General features: G+C 34.0%; 1 protein-coding gene across 1 annotated transcript in view; it reads right to left on the bottom strand.

Moving 5' to 3' along the window:
• CTNNA2 (catenin alpha 2) overlaps positions 1 to 19,981 on the bottom strand; it is a 1,514,496-nt gene that overhangs the window by 23,858 nt on the left and 1,470,657 nt on the right. Inside the window, 1 exon segment of the mRNA XM_074285480.1 lies at positions 10,068 to 10,211. Coding sequence (XP_074141581.1) covers positions 10,068 to 10,211 — 144 coding nt within the window.

Raw genomic sequence — 19,981 nt, forward strand, 5'->3', positions numbered from 1 at the left:
GTGGGGAAATATGGTCAAAATGAGAATAAAATTAAATGAAGTCAGAACTTGGTGAATTGTCTAATTTAAGTCATGGACATTAATGTTTGTATGACATTCGAAGGAGGTGTTTAATGGAGAGGAGAGTCCAGTGGGATATCCTAATCTGGATTAGAATATTAAGTTGAGAATAGTAATATCTAATAAAATGAAATTAAAAAGTGGTAAACATAAAGTTTTGACATTTGTGCTAAAAATAAAGAATAGTAATATCTAATAAAATGAAATTAAAAAGTGGCAAACATAAAGTTTTGACATTTGTGCTAAAAATAAAGTTATATTCACAAGTCCAAGAAAGGGAGAGGACTATTTAGACAACAGTTTATCAGAAATAATACTATGACTTTTAGTAATTTGTAAGTTCAATACACTTATAACATAGGACTTAAAAAAGAAATGCAATACTATCTTGGACTTCATTAAGAAAGGAAATGGATATTGTAGCAAGGAATCCATTGTACTGGTTTACTCTGCTCTGATTAGATCATGTCGGAATTAATGAGCTCAAATTTGGATTTTACTGATTGGAAAAGGTATAAATAAGTTGGAACACCCAAAAGCAGCAATAATTAAGGTGAATAGTCTTTAGTTCCCTCCATGGAAGGAACAGCTAAAGCATTAATGTAGAGAGGAGGAAACTGAGGGGTGGTTTATAGAAAAGTGAGGATGGGAACTTTTATCAAGTATTTGAAGAGTTGTCACTTGGAAGAGGGCTCACCTTGAGCCCAGGGAGCAGAGCAAAGAATGGATGAACATAAAATGGCAGATTTTAATCATTCTAAAAATCAGAATCATTACATAGAATCACTTTAGTAGAATTAAGGTTGACTCAAAACAAAGTGGCTTTTTCTAGACGAAGCCCTCAGGTTGAGACTATTGGTTTCTTGATCAGAAGTAATTGGGACTTTTGAGGTCCTTTCTAAATCAGAGATGCTCTGAGTCTGTGGCTGAGTTTGAGGCATGGCTCTGAGGGCAGGCCTCCTCCTCACTGGGGTCATTCCTGTCCAAGTTCCAGGCTAACCGAGTTAAAGCATGATCTATAACCCAACTCACAGAGACTCTATTCTATGAGCTTTACTTCTCTGTAAAATTGGAAATAACCCGGATCTGGGTCCAACAAAGAGCCTCTATGAAGGATACAATGTTCCCTTACAAAAGAAACTAAGGAAACACTAGATACCCTCAATATCACAAATTCAAAGAACAGAGGACTTTCAAAGGGCTGGACATCCATTATTGCCAAATCACACAGAAATGTCATCGAAGGCCACAGTGAAAGAAATCCCAGAATTTCTGAAATGGGTGAAGAAAAGAGAAAGAAGGAAAGAAAAACCCAAAGTTCTAGCCTCTCTCTAAAATGGAACTCATAAATTGTATTAAAATGGAAACTATAAAGCAGTGAATTAAATTGATCATTTAAAAATTAGGGAGGCAAATTCAATTTTTCACTCAATAGGCTACTTGGCAAAAACACATTTCATGAGAAGATGAAAGCAATATCAAGAATAATAGGACTACAGATAAAGAAATAAATGTGGTCAGAGAAACCATCTAGTCCAACTCTCTTTTACTGGGAAAGCTGAGCTCCTGACAGGTTAAGTGATTCAATCAAGATCATAAAGGTAATTAGAATGAATGGTAAAGAATGAACACTGGCCTCCTAACTTTTAAGCCCTTTCCATGCTTCCTTTTATATTGAGGGAGTTAGATAGACCACTGAGCCTAGAGTCAAGAGGACATGACTATAAATGTGACTTTCATCACTTACTTCTTTGGGGATCATGGGCAAGTTATTGAATTTCTGCCTCAGTTTCCTGAAATATAATATGGAGATCATAATAATCACCTCATATGATTATAAAGATGAAAGGAGATAACATTTCAAATTTCTTATCACAGTGTCTGACACATAATTAATGCATAATAAATATATGTCCCTTTCCCCTCATCTCTTTCCCATATTCCGTATTCCATATTCACACTGTTCTTGGACCAAGATCTTGCAAAATCATCCATGGACAAGGTTGCTTTGCCTTCCAATTTATTAAAATATTCTAAGTGTCCTCCCTACTTTCTGTTTTCAAGTGATTACTGGTTCACAATTCTTCTGTTATTTTGAACTAGAGCTGTGTCTATGAAAACCTATTGAATGAAAAGTTATCTGGAGTTCCTACAGCTCTTAACTTTCCTTTGAAAAGCCTATTATCTCCTATAAAAGCTCCAGTTCCTTGCTCACACTTTGCTCTGATATAAAATATCCCTTGCCGCTAATTTTCAGCCTCACACATACCAAGGAATATTTCAGGCAATACCAAACAGAAATCATTCAAACTGAAAAGTCACCCTAGGCTGATGTGTTACTTTCCTAGCAGGAGTCTGATCTAAAGAGATGATTTCTTTTTTTAAAAGTGTGAAATGGCGATTACTTGTATTAAATGAAATGACTGATACCATTAAAAGTAGACATTCTGAGTAGACCCATCTGGTCCTGTATTGTATATTGGCAAAAAGCATCCCATATGCTATCTATTGGCTGTCCCACCAAAATACTTCTCATCACCTGTCAGTGACCTTTGAAAATCCAAAGGGAGATCTCTAAATTGATGACTATGGCCAACCCTTGATGATCTTCTAAGGGTCATAGAGACAGGAGTCATACATACTTACTCCCTCCCTAGATCTCTCCAAGAACTTTAGTGTCAGATTTCCAAAACCATTCTCCCCTTGTCTAGGAACTCAATCAGGATTCACACTCTCCTGCCAAAGCAGGGAATAAAAATCAGCAGCTCAACACACATACAAAATCAGGTGTCATAGCCCTCTTTAGAACCAGAAAAGGGCAGTTTATGAAAAAATGGGAGAAGAGAGTTCTGTATTTTAAATTACCTTCTCCATCCAAGTCAAAGCCAAAAGTAAAAGCCAAGATTCAGATTTCTTGTCTCCAAACTCATTGATTTCTAGCTTATGACCTTTAGAGAATTATTTAATCTCATCTATTCCTGGAAGACTAGGTTGTTAAAGGGTTTTACAAAACCATTTAAAATGTGAATGGCTATAAAATATTATTGTTGTTAATAGGAAATGAATAATTTAGAATCCTTAATTAAAGAGCTATATGCTTTCATAAAGAAAAGGTCTAGTCCTGTGATTTCAACCACATGGGAAACTCAGTGTGGAAACTTCCCTTACTGATATGATAAAACAGTTTAATAGAAAGAACACATCTGGAGTCAGAGGATCCAGGTTCAAATATTGCACATGGTAGGTAGTAATTACTTGTGTCATCTTGGAGAAATCTGTTAAATTCTCAGGGCCACAGTTTTGTCTTCCTTAAAACAATTATGTTGGGCTAAATGGAGTCTCCAGTTCCAATTATAATGCTATGCTTCTGTTATATGGATCAGAGACACATCTTTGCTGAAGAGTCTCTGAGAGTGGCTTGGGGTAATGCAAAACTAAACTCCTGATACTAATAATCTATTTGATTTATAAGAGTCACTTCTCTGACCCAGGATTAAGTTCCTTCATCCACAAATGAGAGTTGGACAAAATGGCCACTGAGACTCCCTCTAGATCTATGGCCCAATGATCTCAAATCTGTGGGGAGAACTACAATAGCAAACAATTTCAGCTGTTTTTCTTCTGCAAACACAAGCTGGGAATTGTGATAGAGAAGTTGAGACACAAAACTGGAAGAGTTTATACCCAATTCATGGTGGTACTTGTATTATTTTGGGTAAATCACAATTTCTCTGGTCTTCGGGTTCCCCATTATTCAAATGATATGATTGTCCTAAATCTTCTGAATTTTCCTTGGGTAATTTTCCTTGGGTACTTTGATCTGTGATAATCTGGAAATTTAAAGTTTATATTTTCAGGTTTTAAGTCCTATTTCAGATACTCATGAAACCTATGACTGGGTAAATTATTTAGCTTTATTCTCAGACTTAATTTGCTTATCTTTAGAATATGTATAAAAAATACATGTAGTACTTACCTACTAGGTTTCTTATAGGAATCAAAGTGCAGAATGTATATAAAACAAATATTCACATTCTTCCAAAAGTTTTAGTGCAATTAGAATTTTATTAAAACTTTTGAGATATCACATGCATGTATGTGTTTACATGATGTGTGTATGTGTATCTGAAGCTAGTTGGAACAGTACATAGGATATATGTTGGATAAGGAAAGCTTGAATTCAAATTTCAATTTAAGACATGTTCCCTTGTCTCAACTTCCTCATCTAGAAAATAGGGAAATAGTCATTGTATCTGCCCCCAAGGGTTGTTGTGACGACCATATGAGTTGACATACATAAAGCATTGTTCAAACCTTGATGCATTCTAAAAATGCTAATTATTAGTAATATGTATGTAAATATCATGCTATTAATAAAGTACATTTATATTAGATATTAGGTAATATTATTGACAAATAAAATTATATCAAATATTTAGTATTGTCATTTTGTTGTTCACAATATTATTGATAATTAATATGACTAAATCCCTGATAATATTGCTGGTGTTCCCCTCAAAAAAGTTTGGGACCTTCAAATTATGTTTCATTTTGGAATCTATAGTTATGTGATTTGTTTTGTTTTCAGCCTTGAATTATCCATCCTTGGTGGCAACCATTTTCCTGAGTTTCTCTTGAAATATCCCAAGCTACCTTTAATGTAGGGCAAGTGGCAAAGAAAATGTGAAGTAGCCATATGGCCTCAAGTCCTAATTGAAAGAACTCATGATATCTTACATCCAATGGCAAGGCTGTTCAGACCCATGGTACCAGAGAGATTTTCTGAAGGCAGGCTGCCACTGGCATTCACCAGTCAACAGCTCAAAGGTGGAACAGCACCTCAGTTTCTGGCAAGAAAAGAGTGTGTTTATTTGCACAAAACCAAAACAACTAAGGAGAAAAAAAATTTAGGCACCTCATTCTTTTTTATCTTCCAGGCAGGAAAATGCTCAAATAAAACCTAATATTTTCAGAAACATATTGGCAGAAGTCACACTCCTCTGAGAGAAAAAGGAATTGTGAACTAAAGCAATACCAGTGTTAAAGTCAGACTAGGTGAAAATCATGTAATTCAAGGTTTCAAATGATTCTTCTCTTCTCTGGATTTTCAAATTAAGAGAGAATTCTCTTGATTTGGTCCAAATATGGACATGGTAATAATTAATTCTATCCCTGAACCTTTGGGGGTAAGAATAGAATATCCCTCAATTCAATTTGAATCAACAAGCATTTATTTAATCCCCATCAAGACAGAGAATTCAGTTTAAGAATGGAAATGGTCCCTCTCCTTTAAAGAGCTTACATTCTATTATTTTTTAGGAGGAGAACATGTAACTGGAAATTATGGAAAATATATTGAATCTCTATTTGAGATAATACCAAATGTCAAGGTAGGGGAGTGGACTCCCTATTTGGGTGTGGACTTATAACTGGAGGGCAACATGATGACATAATGAATAAAATGCTGGCAGGTAGTTAACAAAATGGATATTGCACTAGAATTGGAATCAAAAGACCCGAGTTCAAATTCTGTATCAGATACTCCATCAACTAATGCAGAGTTTGGATAAGTCATTTAACTAGCTCCTCATTTTCCATTTTCTCAGTTTTAAATTTGGAATAATAATAGTGTCTGCCTCACAGCATGGTTTTGAGGATCCAATGACATATTTGCAAAGTGATTTTTTTTCTAAATTTAAGACACTGAATGCTATTCCTCATCATCATTAAGCTTATTATTGAATTTTGTACTTTCATGGGCACTAGGTTGTGCAGCAGAGTGCTGGACTTAGAATCAAGAAGAACTGAATTTGAATTCTTGTTAGGACATTTAATAGCTGAGTGATCCTACCCAGGAGAATTATTTGGCACCTTTTAGTTTTAGTTTCATCTTTTGGAAAAAAAATTAATATAAAAGCAGCACTGAACTCCTGGGCTGCTTGCATGAAGAAAATAGAACAATCTGTGTAAAGCACTTTACAAATGTAAAATGCTACCTATCATTTAAGACAATTGAGGGGAGCCATAGTGAATAGAACACTAGTCCTGGAGTCAGGAAAACCAATCTTATTCAATTCAAATCTGACCTCAGACACTTACAAGCTTGGCAAGTCATTTCATCTTGTTTGCCTCAATTTCCTCATCTGTAAAAGGAGCTAGAGGAAGAAATGGCAAACCCAGTCCAGTATCTTTGTCAAGAAAATTCCATGTGGGATCACAAAGTCAGGCACAACTTAACAATAATAATAATTTAGTGGTGGAAAGAGCCTTAGAGAACATTATCTTTATTTTATACAAGAAAGGGAAGCTTGGAGTGAAGTGATTTGCCTAAGCTCATATAGTTATCTAGAATCACCTACTTATGATAGGTGCACTCAGAAGCTAGACTTGTAGTCAATGAAGCAAGCTATTGTCCTGGCCAAAGATTAACAGGACTGTATTTATGACATGCCCATCCAAGCACAGTGAGCTGGCAGACTACTTTGGCAGATGTGGCAGAAAGAAAATATCTGGATATTCATAAAAGGTAAACCATATCTCCTAAATATTGTTATTTATTAATGGGGAAAGGAGAAAGGAAAGGCAGGAAATGTTTAATTTCCTTGGGGATGGAGATTATTTCACTTTTTGTACTTGCATCCTTTGCACCCATCAAGTTCCTGACCCATAGTAGGTTCTTATATATATGTAAATGTATAATATATGTATATATGTAATATATAATATATGTATACATGTATATATAATATACATTTATATATAGTGTTATATACATATATATATATATAAATGTATATAATATATATTTATATATAATATACTTATATGTATATAATATATCTTTATTTATAATATATTATAAACATATAATATAATAATTATATATATATAAATTATACATAAATAATTGCTATTTTATTAACAATAGAACTCAGAGCACTGTCCAGTATGTTCTACTACAACTGACTACTGGGTTGTCTTTTAGTCTTTAAAAGAGAAAGTGACCACTCTATAACCCACACAAAATCGAAAGAAAACCTTTACAGAACCAGAAATAAGATCATGCACACAGAGTATAGGAACTGCATGCATGAAGATCACATTCTGTTGACATAACCTCCCATTGCACAACTGCACCACAAAACTGTTCTTAACTCACGAAGCTTAGAGATGGCCATGTTCCATGTTTGTAAAACATAAGCAATCCTTACCTGGTATCTGTATGAAGGATTGACAAGAAAAAATTAACAACTTGAACTATGAATACATACGGAATGCTTTTACTATGGAGGATCTCTGGGAAAGTTTTGTACTCACAGATGGACTGAAACTCTATTCTTGGTGTCCAGGAAAGGCTTCTGGGGGAACATCAACTTAGTACCCCATGAAATATGTTGATCATCTACATTTGGGATGCAAGTTCTGCTAAGCCCATGGTTTACTGTAAAATCTTTCTCCCAAAGTCTAACCAATACCCTGGCATACTTGGATAAATACTTTCCCCAGTGGAGTCATTGCTTGGGTTTTACAACTGAAGTGATAATATTGATGATACTGACCTCAGTTGTAATTACAACCCATTTGAATGGAAGGGGAGTCCTGCTTGTTTTAACATTTGTCTCTCTTGGGTCTTTCTTTTTATCACTTTGTCAATGATTACTTTGCCATGTTAAATAACAAATTACTAACACACAAACAAACAAAAATAGACACTTGGGAGTCCCATGGGAACTAAACTAGAAGGCAGATCTCACAGGGTCCCTTGGTACCAGCACTGAAAATCCCAATGGCCAAGGAGGGCAATTGCCTATTGATGAAGGAATCAAAATACAAAGAGGGAGATGAAACTTTGGCTGCTTGTTCTCAGTTCTGTTCAGATGTGAACATCAAGGGAGTTAATGCTAGCTTGGTTAATTTATTTGCAAATACAATAAAATGTTCATATTTTAAACTTTGTTTTCTCAGGATTTCTGGCAATTCACACAGTTTCTGACCTGGGTTGATCCTTTCTATTTACAAAAAGAATCTGCTGAGCAAAAAGTAGGAAAGTGTTTTTGTTTTTTTGTTTTTTTTAAGAAATTGTTAACAAGATGTTGACAAAGCACACTAGAAGTTCATTGTTTAATCTATGTGCTAATTACATAAAATGCTTACCTATGCATTTAATATAGAATCAATTTTACCTCTAGGAGCTTTTTATTTTTGTTTTAATATTAGAAAGATTTTATTATTATGTCAATATGAACTAAAGAACGTTGTCTTGAAAATACATATATGATGAATAATTTTCTATGGGAATAACTATTACATAATAGGAGCATCATTTCTACTTAGGTGGCCAGTACCTAACAAGAATGCTTAATAAATTGTTGATTTATTAATGGATAACTATAATTTGGAGTTTATTTGAACTATTTATTAACAACATGCTAATCAGATGAGACATTTCTCTGGTGAAATTTCATTTTGGAAGAAGATGGGGAAAAAGAATGCACCAGAAGGAGTGTAGAGTATGTTTTGTGGGATGGGGGAATCAATCCTACTCCTTTCGTCTCCTCTGTTAGTCCATGGTATTTTTTGTTCATGTGATACCGATAACTGACCTCTTGCTATTGTGTGAGGATTCAAAGAGCCAAGTTACTATTCTATTTGTGTTTTTGTGTGTGTTATGTGTGTGCCTTGTTGAGTTATCAACAGAAATTCTATTTTATATCAAATAGCATGGAAGACAAAGGGTGGACTAGTAAAGCCCTACCCCAGGAAACTGAGTCTTTCATATAAATGGATTCGTCTCACTTGATCTTTGGGTCAGTGATACTATGGAATGATGGAATTTTAAATGTTGGAGTAGGGAGGGTAGTATTCTTTTTTTTTAAAAAACAAAGTTTTGCTCATTCCTTCACTTCTAGCAAAAATTCATACTGCTATTCAATCATAGTCAAAAGTTTTAAGATACAAAACAAAGATCAAATAATACATTCTTTCCCCTCTTTATAATTCAAAAGAATTTGATTTGGATTCTAATTGTTTGACTTATGTATTCTTCTCTATGCCAAAGTGACAGACTCCATTTTTACAATAAAGAACCCTGTTCTACCATTTTGTAATAATACTGATACCTATACAGTTGTAATAAGGACCCAAGGGACAGAAAAGGGAGATGGAGAATGTAGTAATTATCACCATTTTGTTTGTTTTTCCCCAAATGTTGAACAATTCATAAAATGCTAATCAATAAAACCAGAAGCAATAATGCAAAATAATAATAGTAATAATAATAAAAGCAATAATAATAATAACATATGGAATAACATCCTCCATGAGCAAATATAGTCTGAAACAATTCTGTTTAAAGAAACTCAAAATCTTGATATGTCTGTGGTTAATAAAATAGAGACAATATCTGGAAATATCCTCTGCTTAACTCTGATATGTGGAGAAAAGAACTATTCTTCAAGTTTTGAATTTCAACATGTTTATTTGAGTCAGAATCTTTTTTGTGTGTTTTTACTTTTTCTTTATTTTCAGTTTCTTTATATTAAAATTCCTCTACTAGACTGTGAAAGGCAGCAGACTGAATCTCTGGCAGACATCTTTCTATAATAGTCACCCAGGAAATCTGGGAGGGGGAGGAATTATCCTAGCCCTCCAGTTTATTCCATAAGCTACCAGGGCAACTAATGAATGAAATCCACTACTCTTAGTTGTGAGATACTTTTCAAGTCTAAATTGAGCTCAGAGCTCAAGTGGTATGGCCATCACTGAGAAGTAAGATTTTGTCATTAGGAATAGCAGCATTAACAATGGGATTATGGTAGAAGATTGTCACCAGATACTAGGACTCTTGATCAAAACAAAGAAACAAGAGGAAAGTCTCTTTACCACCCAATGTTGGCCAATGATAATAAGGGCCTGGATAGACTCACCCACGCACCCCTCAGACCCCCTCCATGCCTTTGTGACTAGTGTTACCAATGAGAGAAAGATTAGAAAGTGAAGTTACTCACCATGGAAGAATCACTGCTTCCACTCCCGAGCAGAGCTCCCTCAGCACAGGTTGGTAGATGGGTAGAAAGTTGACTAGCCCTGCCCCCATCTATGACATCACAATCTACCTCATAAAAGGTAGTGAAAGTGTTCTGAACTCCTGTCTGATTTCCGAGAGATACAGAAAAGAGAGAGTGAGAGAGAGAGCAAGAGAAAAACGATACCCTAGTTTGGGAGAGGGGGAGGAAGGGAAGGGTAAGGGTGAAAAGGGGTAGGCAGAGGATGGGACAGGGAAGAACTAGAGGGAGGAATTTTGTTATGAAAGAGTTAAGTTCAGTAAGAGACACATGAGTTCTTTATATAAAGATATCCTATGATTTGAACTCCACTTGCTGGCTGCCATTGAACCTTGATATCCACCATCTGGAAGGAGGATGAAGAAGTATTGTGCCTTATAAGGCACATCAAGGCATAGGTGGTGGAGTACTGGGATGGAAGGTCCTAATTAAAGTTCTGAAGATCACCAAGAAAGAAAGCATGGGCCACAGCTCTTAAAGCCTGGAACGAGAAGCTAGGAATTTTAGATGCTGTTGTTAGAAGTTCCACTGCCCTGCTGCGTGACCTTCAGCAATTTATTCAGCCTCTGCATGCCCAGCTGTGAAATGGGGCCAAAAGGATACTCACCTCTTTCATAGAAATCAATGGTGTTTTAATTCATTGATTGCTGCTAGTGAAACTTTTAGTTATTCTTCTTTTAAGATGCTCAGATTGCGTGAAGGGCATTGAGTTTTACAAATCAATAATGCCCATGAGCCATTTTAAGAGAGTTCTTCCAAAAGTGCCATTCATTGCAAAATAATACTGTCAATGTTGGCAAGTATTTAGCATGTGAGCCTGTATATGTACGTGTGTTGTCAAAAATCGATTAGTCTTGATACATAATTCTCCCTTAATCTATGTAGAGTTTAAATTAGAATAAGCTAACTAAATGATTTTAATTAAATAAGTTGCATAATGTTATTAAAACATATAAAAATTTGGGGCACCCTGTATATTTGTGAGAAAATATAAATAGGACTCTCTACAAAAACCATAGAAAAATTAAGTATGATGGCAAGATATTTAGCTTCTCTAAGTAAGATATTAATTTAATGAGGCCTAAGGAATCACAGTGATCAGTTTGCCTCTTGATTTTGCAATAATTGTACAGACATGACTTTTATGCAGTGCCATGTCTAATCCCATAAGGGAAATAGACAGAATGGCAGATTACCACAATATGATCTAGGGAGGAACACTATCAAAAGTCAAATTAAGTAGAAAGTCATTTTCATCCTCAAAAACAAAACAAAACAAAAACAAAACAAAACAAAACAAAACAAAAAAAAAAAAAAAACTTTTGGAGGTTTCAAAAAGTATGCGATGGAGTGCTCTCAAATGGAGGGCACTTGTAACCACCCGTGGTGGATTCCTTTAAAATCTCCCCATTGAAATAATACTTCACTGTGAGTAGAGAGTTCCAATTATGATTTGCAGATCTGCAATGTAATGAAAGATGACTAGGGCCTTCATCATTGATAGAATCTGTCAAGTTATTCAAAATGGAGAGCTATCTCGATTCAGTGTTCCTTTTAACTGAAAATCAGCTGTTACCAAAACTAATTCATTAATTATATATATTTTTCAAGGAAAACTTTCTAAAATATATGAAAATATAGACAAGGGAAGAATACAGTCTAAATTATCCAAAAGCATTAAATTCCAAATACATTCTGATTTGGAAATATTATCATATCTCTCTTAAATAAAGAGAGTAGTAGCTTATTTTAGTGTGGCCAATAAATGGCACAATCATTTATCTTTTGTAAACAAAATGTTAAATATTTACTTTTATTTATGTGACCCTTCCTGTGTGTGAATTTTTGAGCTTAAGCAAACATTTCTGTATTGGGTAGTCCCCCAGGACATGCCAAAATGATTATAGTCTTCTCCTCACAACCAAACAATTTGACTTTGAATCTAAAAGATTTTTTGAATAAATTTAAAATTTTTGTCCACTTTGAGCAAGATATGAATATATCACACCATCTAAAATGGATTTCAAGGTATTTTTGCTCTTTCCTAACAAAAATCTACTTTAATTGTTGAACAATGACTTCAGGACCCCAATGCAAAACTAGGCTGAATCAAAATAATACCTAGGGGTGAACTGTGCTGGATTTTTGGGTGAAGTGTTGAATTAGATATGATCGAGTGTGAAATTTGCAATGATGCCTTTAGTTGTGTTAGAAATCTCTGAATTCAAGTACTTTTTCCCCTAGAATACTGTGACAGAATCAAATTTTATCTGTTTCTTTTTATGACTGAAAATTCCACAGCCATCCAGGTACGGACTAATCTTGATCCCACTTATCAATATCCTGTTTCTATCTCAGTGCAGGGAATGCTTAATGGTCTTGAACGAACAAATATAATTCTTTGTGAAGCTACGAATTAGAAGGATTCCAAATATCCAGTGGAAATATTATATCTTGATGGTCAAAGACTGAATATCAGTTTTGAATTTTTGAATTGTTTTATTTTCTAAGTAGGAAACAAGACTTGAGGAGGAATCATCTAGATGAAAAGCTCAGCAGGGCTCATGATTAAAAGTCAGGTGCCAACCTTTCTTTCATATGATTTTTGTTTGTTCCAAAAGAACCTTTCACAGATGTATTTAAAGACTGGCTAATTGTGCATAGATAATTGGGATGTCTTTTTTTCTGATTTTAACCTATTAGGTTACAGTCACCATTCCATTGGCCAAAAGAATTGCTGTTGAGTAGCAAAGCAAATGATGATTGGCTTTGATAACACAGATTTTAAAGTGTGAGCCTCCCAAAAGGGAGGGATGATATTGCTTCTCTTGATGCAGGATCTCACATTTTGGCAAGGGCTAAACAAGAGAAAAGTAAGTTAATGTTCTTCTGGGATGATGCTGAGTGGAAATTCCCAAGATTGTCTAGCCCACTCCTCCTTCCCCATTCATCCAACTGCATTGTAACATAAATCTCAAGGGAAAAGGTTAAATTATTTGGTACTGATAAGACAGATGTTAGATTCCTGTTTATAGTCTAGGGCAAGTCATTGACTGAAAAAAGAGTATTCAGAGAACAGAGGTAAAATGAGATGCTAGAAATATTTATGAGATGGGAAAAGTGAAAAAAGATAAGTAAGAATTATTTGACTTCAAAAAGTAGGAGAAAAGATGAAAACATGTGAAACTGATGCTTACAGGGCATCAAAGAAGGGATGGTTCAATGAAGACTCAGGAAATGTAGTTTGAGAGAATGAAAACACAGAATCAAAGAATTTCTGGATTGCAAGGGTTTTCAATGGCCATCTAGGTCAGACATCAAGAAACATGTCCCATTTGCTAAGTCTGTATAAAAGAAAATGGTACCTTTCCTGGGATTGGGATAAAAAAAATGATAGCATATGAATCATTTAAATCAGACTGGAAATAATCATTCAAAATAGCCTATAGAGTCCAAGAAACCAAGGAGACTTTAAACACAAGGAGCTATCCATCAGCAGACATATGGGTACCCTAGGCAAAGAATACTTTAAAACAGAAATAAAACAGAATATATGCTTTGAGTGAGGCATATGAGAAAAAAATATATATATGTGTGTGTGTGTGTGTGTGTGTGTGTGTGTGTGTGTGATTTTTTTTTTCCTTTTACTGAGAAAGAACTTGGGAAATGGTATAATTCTGAAATATTTTTGTCATGTGACAATATAAGTGAAATGAATCAGACAATCTTCCAGCCAAAAGGATTAAATACTATTCCATGGAAGCTGTGGATTAGTTCTGTGTATTGGGAATACAAAACTGGAATGAGTTGTTTCAAACCTCAGAAACTCTTTTCTTTAAGGTAACAGTGATCACTTGTTTATGAAAAGCTAAAGTCGAAAGATGAGCAAATCCAGAAGTGAACACAAAATCCCAGCTCAAAAGCACTACTGGTATATCTAAATTCCCTTTATTCTCAACTGAGCCACAAGAAATCGAAAGCAGACATAAATGATAAACAAGATCTGCAATCTATTCTGCCAATAAGTTTAATAGCTTTATCTTCCAAATTGACAAAATTACATAAAATGGAGAGTTTTCAGATTCATTTTCACTATTTTCCTGAGGCTGCAATCTACAAATTAATACCAGAATATCCCAACTTGGAAGGGTAAGACGGAAAACTTAGATAATTCATATTTTAAAAATAGACTAAAATATCATCCAGAATTGATTGTAGCACACACATATCTAATTCAGGAAAAGAAAAATAAAAAGAACTAATGAATTTCACAATTTTAAAAATAAGAAAAAAATTTAAATGAATATTATTTTTATCAGTGTGTGAAAAAAGAGTAATCACATATGGATTTGTTCACCTTTATATATAATCCAGCTTTAAAAATATCTTCTAATATTTTTCAAGGGACCACCCAAATATAAAATGTCCCATAGGGTAAAATGTTTTTGGAAGAAAGCTGAAAGTTAATAACCAATTGGTATAACCAAAGTTATAATAATATCCTATTGGAATACTATTTTTCCCTAACATTATGTAAAATGCTATATAAAATCACATAAATATTTGCTTTTTAAAAAATAATTTTTATTATCTTTATTATCTTGTACTCATCTCCATTCAAATAGGAACCAACCATATTATTATAAAAGGTGTCAATTTTTTTTTTCCCAATCTAAACTAAAACAACAAAAAGAGCTGCCCCCTATTTACCAAAGCACTATCAAATTTAAATTTCTAAAACTCAATCTAATTATCTCATTATCCCCCTCAAGAAAATCCAGTGGCTTAATTGCAAGAATGCCTCTCTTTGGCATTAAAAGCCCTTTATAATCTGGTCCTATACAAGCTGGCTCTAGAACATCATTTCTGATTTATTCAACATTACTCATATTAACACATTCTATATTCCAGCAAAAGTAGTTTTCTATTCTTGGTATATAACATTGCATCTTCTATCTCTGAATTTACACAGTATATATTTTGTGTCTGGAATATTATCCCTCCTTGCCTCTGCATCAGAGCAACTTTTTTGTTTGGTTCGAAGTTTGGTTCAAATGCGATTTCTTGTACCACACTTATCCTAATCTCTATTACATCAGTCTAAGGCTCTCAGCTGATCTCCTCAATTATTAATATCAGTTCCTACACACACACACACACACACACACACACACACACACACACACACACAAACACACAAATACAAACACCACACACACACAAATACACACACACCCCCTTAATTAAACATATATTTATCTTTATATTTCATAAGCTATTTACAATGTATCTATATATAGATCTGTATCTATTGTGATAGATACAACATATAACTATCACATAGATAACATGTATATATTTGTGTGTGTGTGTGTATACATTCAACTTTGGGGAGGGGAAGCTATCCAGTTTTTATGGTCTTGCTATATTTTCCCCCTATCCATTAATGAGAATTATTAAAAATTTGACCCAAAAAAAGGCTTGAGATGATATTCCTTACATTTTAGTTGAAGAATGATAGAGAATCAAGTGAAGACCTCCCCTCCCTACCAAAAAAAATGGTGTGTCTAATGAGAGAATAAGAAGTTGTAGGAAGGGATTTAGTATTTGCTGCAGAAATAGTCACTTAATCTTCCTATTATAGAAGTAGGTACTGGATTCCTAGAACAGGGGCAGTATATGACTACTTCCATGCCTTAAATCCTGGGGAAATCTCCAGTTAATATTCGAGCATTTCAAGCCAGTAGGTCTGATTTTCAAGTCTTTATATGTTATAAAGATTTATGTCCTCGGTTTTCTGATTTGTGAAGCAAAGGGTTACCTAGAATATATTTAATTATCTTTCTTGTTTTGCCATTCTAAGATTCTATGCAGAGGCAATTGTTTATCTTTGTCTTCTCAGATTTCTATGTTCACCAGCTCAATTTCTCTGAATAAACACACTAGCCTGCACTGGTGAGAAAATCTAAACAAAACAGCAACAGCACAACAACAACAAAAAAAAATTGAATTCCAGTTCTGCTATCTGGATGACCTCTGGATGATGTCTATTCCACAATATTTCTAAAATGAGATTTTTAAACAAAGGATGTGGTGTATTGTTCTTAAGTTGTCACGAAACATTCAATTGATATGTTAGTTCATTCCTTTAAAAACAAATTGATTAATTCCTTGACTGCACTAACCAGTTTTGTTCATGTCTGAGAGATCATGTAGCCACAGCTGGGGGAAAGCAGTTAAAGAACTCCCTCTTATTTTTCATCTGATTGTAATACTGGTTTAATTTTTTTTCTAGTTAGGAAAACAGGAGAGGAACATAACTAGGGCAGTTTGCTCTATGCTATTTCCAGGGTGAAAAATCTGGAGGGTACAGACAGCATTTTTTTTTTTGGTGGGAATACAGAAATCAGGTTCAATACTTATTTAAAAATAAAATTAATTAAAATAGGAATCTTGTTCTGATGGCTAACATTCTCCTTTCCACAACAGTATTCTTAATAAGTTCTTTACTGGAACCAATCTAGAATTATATCCTTAACTCTACAGAAGTATTTGCCATCTACAAAAAAATCACTAATTATTGCTTTGTAGTAGCAGTTTAAATTGTGAAAGATAAGTGATATGTATGTAGTAGAAACTATTTTCTACAATATCTGAATTTCAAAGAGGTTTTGTTTGGTTTTCTCATCACTATCCTTACAGAAATCTCTCCTTCCTACGCTATATCTTTCAAAGGGCTGCTTATGGGCACTGACATGCAGGAACACGTAATCCTTTGCTGAGTTGCCAATAGAGAGTCTTATTCATGCTGGAAATGGATATCTTTTTCCCTCAGAGGGTTTACCTAATTTTATTTATATAAATGTCAAGAATAATGCAAGAAGACATCCTAACAAGGAATAAAAAAAGATCCAGGAATCCAGACAAAATCAGTTATCACTTCAGTCTAAAAACTGGGATGTGCTAGAAGTCTCTGGGGGGAATAACCGAGTCCCTTTTGCCTCCCAATTTGATTATTACCATTATAACTTGCGAAGATGTGAGCTTAGGAGTCTAGGAAAAAAGTTTGGTAAAGGGACAAGTCTGAGGAGCTCTAACACATAATAGATGTCTCTTGGGGGAACAAGTGGAACAAACTATTATTCTAGCTAGATCTCCACAGCAGGCAGACATTCTCTTTGGAAGGATTAAGCAACTCTTGAGAGAAGCATTTTGATGCTCCCCAACTGCTTGCTCTGGGGAATTCTGCTCTTAAAAAAAAAAATTTGAGAGTGATTTTTGATCTAAAAATGATGATTTCACCTGAGGGGATTTCACCAACACTGTAAGATGAGTGTGACTGTTCTTTGGGAATGCTTCTTTCCAATAAGGAAAAATTAGGCTCACTTTGCTCTGTATTAAAGATTAATATTTGGAGTTGCATGGGGATAAAAATGGCAACAATGTCTTAATGACATAAAGATCTGAAAGAGGCTTGAGGTAGTACAAAGCAAAGTTTAGTTCTTATCCCTATTAAATCAATGATTTGTTGTTCAATATCCAGTGAGTCCTAATAATAAAATAAGGGAGATGGACTATGTGAGTATCTCTATAATCATTTTATGAAAAACTGATATTTCAGGTTTTAGCAATATTTTCAAATAGTTTGTTTTGTTACACTCACTTGAAATTTTGTTTTAAGACTATGATTCTGAGTGCAATATATTCTGTATAGTTGAACTTACAAGCCTCCAAAATAGGTTATAGGCATTTTAAGTGGATACTGAGATTATTTTGAATCCCTCATTCTACAATTGAAGAAACTGTAGGCACTGAAATGGATCAAGATCATACAAAAAAAGGAGGGACAGGGAGAAAAAGAAATGAAAACAGGAGGAAGAAAACTTACAAAAATGGAATCATTATCCTCTTTCAAAGCACAGCTCAATGCCCATCTAGTCCTAAAAGAAAATTGTCCTTGTTTCATGGTCAAATTACTACTTTAGCTGATAGTCTTTCCCAGAACTGTGTAAGATCCTTGAAGATTGACGGTTTTTCATTCTGTTTTCAAACCTTGCAGCACAGTACTCTACACAGAATAGATACCAAATGCTTGCTGGATTGGATTAGATTGGAATGACATGACTCTAGGTCATGAGGTGAAAGTTAAGGAAATTGTTTCTTTGATGTACTAACTCATCCTTGCATTGGTGGAGTGAGTTACTGCAACTTAGAAACTTCCACCCATAGAAATAAAAATTAAAAACAAAACAAAAAAAAAAAATCAGAACCAGAAGGATCCAGTTAAGATTGTCTATTCATGGCATCATAGTTTTAAAATTGCAATGATCTATAAGCACAATCTTTTCAAACCTCTCTTGTTATAAATATAGGAGGTCCAAGAAGCTTAATGGATCCTCTTAACATTAAACAAAGTAATAGGTCTCAGATTAAGACTGAGGTCTTCTGATATCCTATTTAGTGCTCTTGTCTATACACATATCACCTTCTTTGCCATAAGCTTAGGTTTACAAATATTCATGTTCTTTGTCCAAATGAAAGGCCTACATTTAAAAAAAAAATCTAATAGAAAGAAAAAATGAAAAGGAAATCTTTGGGATGTTGCTCTGAAATGGGTAGAATTTAGTTAAATATGGACCACTCTGCTTCTGAAAATGGAAATTTCTAAAATCATGTTTCATGATACTGTAAATATTTCACTACTGAGATTATAGGTGACTAATTTTGTGTGATACTTGCTGGTGAAGGAAGGAGGTAAAAATTGTGTATTTCATAATTTATTTATTTTTATATTTATTTACATATTTATATTTCTTTTATTTATATATTTATAATTTGTAATTATCATTACATAACCTCCATCCTCACACTCCTTTCTAATCTCTACTGTATTAACACTTTCTGGATTATTTTCCTGTCAACAATATCAACTATTCTCCTCTGGACATTCCCTCAATAGGAAAGGCATGTTTAGATCACAAATCTAAATGCTGCCTCCTCTGAAAAGGAGTAAATTAGATTTGTATGATATTAATTCTAGGAAGGTCCAGATGACACACCATTTGTGTTAAAAGTTTTGATTCTAAAATGCACAACAAAATTGAGCAGGCTAATTTATTCAGTATTTGGACTTTTCTCTATTTCCTAACTTAATATGGATGATCAAGATTTTATTATATAGAAAATCAAAGGATCTGCTGTGTTGTTCATTTCAGTTACTGAGGCTTAAACATAAAAGTCCCAATAATTTTGACACTTTGATTTTCTTTTTCAGTGAAATTGATTAAACCCATCAGACTTTAGTTTGATGAGACAGAAATGAATAACTAGAAATTTTAAGAAACTTTCCCTACATCCAAACACTTTTAATGTTGGACAATATAGTACAAATGTAATGGCTTGAAAAGGTTAATATTGTTAAAATCAATCAAGAAACATTTATTAAGCATATATTTTGTGCCAAACACTGTGCTACACTAAACAGATATATTATACAGCTGGTACTAAAATCTAGTTCTCATATCTCCCTTGAGTATCCAATGTACATCTCTAATCGTCTGTTGAACATTTCCAACTGATTGTTCAATTGACAATTATAAGCCAAATCAACAATTTACTATTCTCTGCCATGTACAAGTTATAATGTGAGGTATTAAAGATATCCCAGTCAAAGCTAAAATGCTCAAAAATTATATATGCACACATATATACATATACATGCATATATGTGTATATATATAAATATTGCATAAATATATATATGCCTATATTCGTGGACAGAATTCCTTTTCCCCTCCAAAACTTTTCCTTTCCTAAATTACTTTATTTTTATCGACCTACTATTCTTCCAGCCACAT

This window comes from Sminthopsis crassicaudata, chromosome 2 (assembly GCF_048593235.1).
Source record: "Sminthopsis crassicaudata isolate SCR6 chromosome 2, ASM4859323v1, whole genome shotgun sequence".
Taxonomy (NCBI): Eukaryota; Metazoa; Chordata; class Mammalia; order Dasyuromorphia; family Dasyuridae; genus Sminthopsis; species Sminthopsis crassicaudata.